General features: G+C 25.2%; 1 protein-coding gene across 1 annotated transcript; it reads right to left on the bottom strand.

The window, feature by feature from the left end:
* Window positions 1–4,358: 4,358 nt before the first annotated feature.
* On the bottom strand, window positions 4,359–6,885 carry LOC119678967 (neurobeachin-like protein 2). The gene is made up of 4 exons (XM_038091136.1): window positions 6,849–6,885; window positions 5,370–5,381; window positions 5,084–5,261; window positions 4,359–4,960 (listed from the first exon to the last, which is right to left on the bottom strand). The coding sequence occupies exons 1-4, from the start codon at window positions 6,883–6,885 to the stop codon at window positions 4,795–4,797; spliced, it is 393 nt and encodes a 130-aa protein (XP_037947064.1). The 3' UTR covers window positions 4,359–4,794.
* Window positions 6,886–7,145: the final 260 nt, after the last annotated feature.

The following is a 7,145-nucleotide window of genomic DNA, read 5'->3' as shown; positions in this document are numbered from 1 at the left end:
AAAACAAAATTATTATTATAATAAAATATAATTAATTGTTAAAAAAATAAAAATATTTTTATTGCAATAATATGATTATTTTTATTTTAAATTAAATTAATTTAATATTGAAGATAAACTTAAGCAATTTCAAAGTACATACATTTATTATGTTGTGATACTTGGGCGAAGTGTTTAGGCATCCCAAATACAAATTAAACAGATCAAATGATTTTGAAAGTGATTGCGGAGCTTAAGAGCATGTCACAATGTGAGAGAAATAACTAGTTAAGTTATTTAGTATTATCTAGTATTTGTAACAATTATGCATAAAATATAAGAAAGAAAGCTATAGGTGGTAACGTGCGGTTCATTTATTATTTTCAGTTGAACTGAACCGAAGATTACTTATGCTAAAAAATCCTTTGACGGCAGCATAAATATTTTACAAGTATGTATAACACTTAAACTAAACTAAGCTAAGGTCATTATACTTATTCTTTACTACTTCAGCTACAACCAGTCAGAGGAAAAGGAAACTATTTTCTATCTTTTCAGCTAGCCTTTAAGCGATCTGAAATAATCTTGGGTAGCTAGCGATAATTAATATTACAAACTTCAAAAGCATAGACTGGATTTAATCATACTGTCACCACAAACAACCGGAAAATCAGTGGATAATTGGACTCATAGAAAGTGATCACTTAAATCAACCAACTAAATAGCCATATCTGGAAAAAAGGGTGATTGCAGTATTACAGCTTTGGGTAAGGAAAAGCTTTTCAATTATGTTGCTACTTTTTTCATATCTGAAACAAGCATAAAATCGCTTCACATGAGCCAAATGACAATCTTATTTTATAAAAAACCTCTCTAATAGTAACTGTTTAATTAGAAAGTGCTCTCTGCTTAATTGTTTTTATATCTTAATCAGAGATGGACGTGCTATCACGATTTTATCTTGACTTCAAAGCTATTGTACTATTCATGATTTCGTGGTTGTATCATACTATCGAGGCAAATAATCTTTTTTTGATATTTTGAATGCTTTGCTTGTCCCTTTTCCAAATTAAATTATACACAAACTCTTTGATTCGACATTGTCTTGCTCATTCACTGAGTACTAAACTACACCTAGACTTTCTAACTAATTCAACTCTTGTTCATTCGCTTAGTAAATAGAAACTAAGCATAATAGTTATATCTTAACTAACAGATGCATTGCTGGCAGTGTAACCAATACATAAAAATCGCTTAATACAATAAAAAAGAAAAAGTAGCTTTTTAAAATTCTCTTTATTCATTGAGTATACCCAAAATATGTATATTGGTAAGGACATAACAAGAAAATTCGTTTCACTAAAACAATAATTAGTAAGTGCATCTATAATAAAAAGGCAAAAATTTCGGTATATTTGAAACATAATTTTGTTAGTGAACATTCAGGCGAAAAGGATGTTTTATAAATTGATTCTGGTCTATGGTAGATTGATTTAACACTGACGATAAGAACTTATTTTCAAGGATATTAATCAGTAGATTAAAGACTATAGATCTAACCGTTGGTTTGCGTCAATTTTATACTTGTAATTGTTATTTAAACAATACGACGTGAAGAAATATTTTCTTTAGCGTATCAAAATTCTATCGATCAGATGAACATATGTTACATATCTACGCTTTCGTCGCATGAGCAGCTATAGCGTTAGAATGATGAAGAGTTCACGCATTTTCATTAACAAGTTTCACAACAATTGATTAAATATTAAGGTGGTTATTCAAGAATAAAAACGATTTAAATAAGAGAATAATAAGGGACAATTGATTATAATATTATTTATCTCTAATTATAAAAGTTCAAATATAGTTCTACGTGTCTGAGTGGTATTTTAGTTAGGGAGATCCTATGTATACAGGAGTAGCAATTCGGATATTGTGACAATCGTGTTAAGCGGGAAGATTTTTTAATTGCTTCAGTATATTAAATAAAAATAATAATTATTTAAAATTCAAAAGATTTATAGTACATTTATTATATTAATTTTTCATTTTAAATGTTTTTATTATAATTGAATTATAAAAATTTTTTACATTAAATAGTTTTTTCGTAATTATGTAAAATACGTAATCATGTTTTTTTTTATTATTTTTTTTTATTATTTATATTTAGATTACATTTTTTATTATTTAATATTAAATAACATTACCAAAAAAAAAACAACAAATTTCTAAAGTAGTTTTAAAATACTAGTATGCGGGAAGTTTGTTTAAATTGACTTTCAATAGGTTAATATATAACAAGTTAATTTATATTTTGTTAATTTTGTTTACCTAATGTTTTATTTTCTAATTTGGTTTTTAAATTTATTCAATAAAATATTTTTTTAAATTTTTTTTTGTTTTTTAAATTTTACTACTGTGCGAAACCAACGGTTGCAATATTATTATTTATTTAATTCTATACATATTTTATATATAACGAATAATTTGGTAATGTATTTATATCATAAGCAAGTCTAAGAGCTTCATTGATGGAAAGAGCTATGCGATTGCAGTACTGTTCAAATATGTTCATAGTGTATATGTATGTCTCTGATTTTTTTTTGGACGGAGTTCTTATAAAATTTTCTGCAAATTTAACAAACGACAATGCAATGAAATAGCTTTTATTATTTAATTTTCAGACTCTTTAAGCACATTACTGAACTCTTCCTAATTTTCTTATTTTAATTACTAAATCAATTTACTGAAGTTTTAATTATTAATCAATTATTGCTTGTGTGGTCTTGATACTTGCTACTTGGTTGATAATTTATTCTTAAGATACACGCTGTATAGTTATAGTTGAAATAAAAATTTTGATAGTAAAAATACCAGATAACAATTGAGTTCATAAACTGCATATAAAAAAGTTATAGAGAATTATGGTTTATTAAATTAAGTCAAATATAAAGTTATTTATTATCATATAAACATTCATTTTATTTTATGTGTTTATATAAGAGTATATAAATATATGTTATCAACCTCCAGTAATAATTTCTTATTTAGTATGTTTGTTATAATATATGATATTAATAGTTGCAAGTAAAACTATTAACATAAATTTGCTGTTTGATATGAAAATATTAGTGAAATTATTATTAAAATAAAACATGCTATTTGCTGTTGATAATTCGGATACTTAGTAATTGTTTTATTATTATTTAATTAATTTATTTATTTATTATAAGTTTCATTTAATTAATAGGCATATGAATAATTTGATATAGTTTTTCATTTTTTAAAGTTTGCAAGAATAATGATTCAGTATATATCTCGTGTAAACAAATATAATAAATATATTATTCTTTAATATAATATATATTATAAATATATATTATACTATTATATATTATATTATATACCTTCTTATCAAAAAAGAACGAGAGGACTATTTTTGAATTCCCGCACTTATCCAATCGGTAAATTTTTTTTATTTTCACGCTGGCAACACTATTATACACATTCTGTCAAAGTTTAACGCATATCGTACGATTAGTTTTTGTTTGGCGTCTATACAAAAAGTCGAAAATTTTTCGTGTGGCGAAAATATAAAAAAAAGCGTGAATATAAAAAAAATTACCGATTGGATAAGCACGGGAATCCAAAATAAAAATTAAAGTTCTTTGTTGATATATTATACTACATATTATTACATTCTATATAATATATTATATATTATTATATAGTTCTATAACATAAAAATGGTAGTTCATTATATTGTTAGAAATATCCTCAGTAATCCAGAGAAGTTTTGCAAGATTTTTTACAGGACCATCGAGATTTACATCGATGATCGATTTACAGGATCGATAATCAATACATGATTACTATAAAGTAATCATTGAGTATAAGTAATTGAGTATAAACTCAATTCCAACTTGTTTCATGTTCATTCTTATGTACATAATATATGAATCATTACTGGAGGATTGCTAGTAAAAGAATATGTGGTAAGAAAGTAACTGCAGAACTCCTGTTATATTAAAATTAAGATTTATTATATTTTAAATTAAATATTTACCTATGCTTTTGTTAATATTAATAAATATAAATAATACCGTGTAATATTGGGAATAGAATTTAAGAAGTAAATATACTCTTCACTATATAGAAGTGATCTAATTTTATCATAAAATATTATAATAAATTGTTTCTTTTTATTATTAAATAATAAATTCTGTTATGTTGCTTTTAAATAGCTGAGAAAATTTTTTAAATACGAGTAGTATTAAATTGATTCTTACATACCAGCGTAGAAAGAAAAATAAAATTTAAGCAATAGTATGGCTTCGCATATACAAACAATTTTAATTTGATTTATTTACTTACTTTTTTGCGGAAATATATAATAAACAAAACAGTAAAAGAAAATATAAATATGTATAAAAAGTAACATCGAATTAACATCCTTTTGTGAGCTTCTAAGGACTTTAATTGAATTTAAATACTTTCACGTTCCTTGCTTCACCATTACTGTTGCAGTTTTAATTTTCTGTGTTTCCCCTCTTTTTGATTATAAATCATTGGCTTTATTAAGGTTTCATATTTGTTGATATTTTCTCAATTTATTTGTTGTGATGTTTTGTATACAGTATGTGTCAGTAAGGATGCAAGATAAAATGTGGAGTTACATCTTAAGTAAAAAGCATTTTGCTAAAATTTATCCTTTAAGCAATTGCAATTTTAGCATTTATATATTCTGAACTTTGTAAGTTTTTTTTCATATAACTTTCAGTTCTATAAAGTCGATTCTTAATCTTTCTAGTCTTACTAAACATTGATTACGGAATGCTTTTTAATGTTTCCAATGGGAACTTGAACTGCTATCACTGCTAGACGGCCATCACGTAGCGGAGCTAATATATGTGTATTACCAGGTGTTACCACAACAGTTTGTATTGGAATGTGTAGTGGAATGTCAAAAACAGGCTTAAGGCTGCAAGAAAATAAACAAAATTTTTAAACGAATTAATTTAAAATTAAAACAAAAAAAAAAATTAAAAATGTTATAAAATAAAAAATTTGAAATAATAAATATAAAAATTCTTACTGCACTTACCCGTTCAAACGACTGACTGTTATATCGCCTGCATCATCAGCAACAACAATATAATCGGATGCTGTTGCCAAGCCTGTAACTCTACCAGATACATATTTGGAACCAAGACTTGTGCCATTTATATTATACGCATGAACGGAGTGGGAAGTATCATCGAGAGCACTGAAGACAATGTGACCTTAAAATAGAAGTTAATACAATTTTAATTAAACATTATTATATTAATATATTAAAAAATTAAATAATTGCATAATTAATTAAATAGGTACACAAGGTGCATGTGTACCTTGGTCCTTGTCTATAACGAATAAAATATAATAAATTATATAAATTAATCAAAGAAATTGTCTGATTAATAATTGATTAACGAGTAATCCAACTGATACCACGTTTCTTTGTTATCGGTCAAGTCGGCATCAGTCGAAAATGTAATTAATGCAATTTTTTTTTACTTATTTTATACAATCATAGGTCAAGTTCGCAAGTGATTATTGCTAATTTGAACACACGAATATGAATTTTATGCATATATTATATACAAATAAAAATTTATATATATATACATGGAATTAATATTTGAATAAATTATACTATGTATATATGATTACCACAGACAATGAGTTCAATCAGATTTAAAAGGAGAAAAAAAAGGGATACTGATAACGGATACTGATACTGAATTTCCTACCAGTTTTGTATACTATATAATAGTATAGTATATGAATATATAAATCTATGCCTGAATATTTACAATATAAATATACTTTTGATAGGTTGCGTTAGACTTTTTGACGTAATAACAAATCAAGGTGTTCGCTATCAGCATTTAAAAAATCTCAATTACATTTTACTTCAGTGGTTAATAATAATTATTATTATAATAACATTTTATATATTATAATTTTAAAGATTAGAGATTAAAAAATTTTAATATGTGTCAAAGTACATTCACATTAGAATGAAATATGCAATTTAAGAAATTATTAGCTCATATAAATTTTTATAAAACCGGCAGATCAATAAATTGTAGATATTGGGTGTTAAGGCGGGTTTACAGATAATATATGATTTCAGAGAACATATCAATGGTATGAACAAAAATGAAAAAAAAAAACAGAAGTATTGTATGTGAAACAATTTTGAAAATATTTATGTTACTATACTTTGTAGATAATTAAATATTTCAGTATTAGATTTTCATTAATATTAGACTCATTTGCTAAATCTAATAATCAGTCATATATTTAATTTTTGAAGCCAGGAATTATTTTTTGACGTATACAATTTTTAAAGCAAACATCTGATATATTTAGAGAATCCCATTTCGATTTACACCTTGTGTAAACCCATTCAAAGTGTGAATGGGTCATTAGATCGTGGTGTTTAATTAACTTTAATTAATTTCATACTCACAACCTTAAGTGCATCCCACAAACATGTTTCGTAATAATTATACAGAATATTGGAAAAGGATAAATATATATATTCAATATATTTAAATGAAATGAAATAATTTTATAATAACAACCTTATGGACATGTCAAGGCAACAGCTCATAAGAATATTATTACAATATTATTACTACTATTATAACAGTCGCGAAAAAGATAAATATGAAATGTCCTGAAGATTGGAAATAAATTATTAAAAATTTTTTTTTTTGTTTGTATGAAAAGTATCTAACGTGCATTATTAGAAAAACAAGGGTAATCAATACTGTTTTTTGCAAGGGATTTTGGAAAAAAAGTCAATGAATGTGATCTACCATTCATCGTTTTTACTGACATGACCGTACGTGACATTTTTTGTTCCTAAAAGTGAGTCGATTTTAACTATGAAAAAAATTTGCGGAAGAAGTTAAAGAGCACAAGATGGAATTATTAAAATATTATTAAAATATTTGAATTATTATTTAACACAATTCTATTTCATTCGAGTAAAAAGTTTTTTAATCCTTCCACACCATTAATTCCTTTGTTAGTGTTCAATATCTGAGTTGATCTACCTCCTTAGTATTTCAAAAGGCTGAGGCGAGTACCGTAGTACACAATTCCTAGCTATG

Source organism: Teleopsis dalmanni, chromosome 1 (genome assembly GCF_002237135.1).
Source record: "Teleopsis dalmanni isolate 2A chromosome 1, ASM223713v2, whole genome shotgun sequence".
Taxonomy (NCBI): Eukaryota; Metazoa; Arthropoda; class Insecta; order Diptera; family Diopsidae; genus Teleopsis; species Teleopsis dalmanni.
This window is presented reverse-complemented; position numbering and strand designations above follow the sequence as displayed.

Excerpts from the sequence above, each read along its gene's own strand:
- LOC119678967 (XM_038091136.1), bottom strand. The coding sequence starts at position 6,885 with ATGTCACGTACGGTCATGTCAGTAAAAACGATGAATG. Across the intron at positions 4,961-5,083 it reads ACAGTCAGTCGTTTGAACGG|CCTTAAGCCTGTTTTTGACA; the intron begins GTAAGTGCAGTA and ends ATTTTCTTGCAG.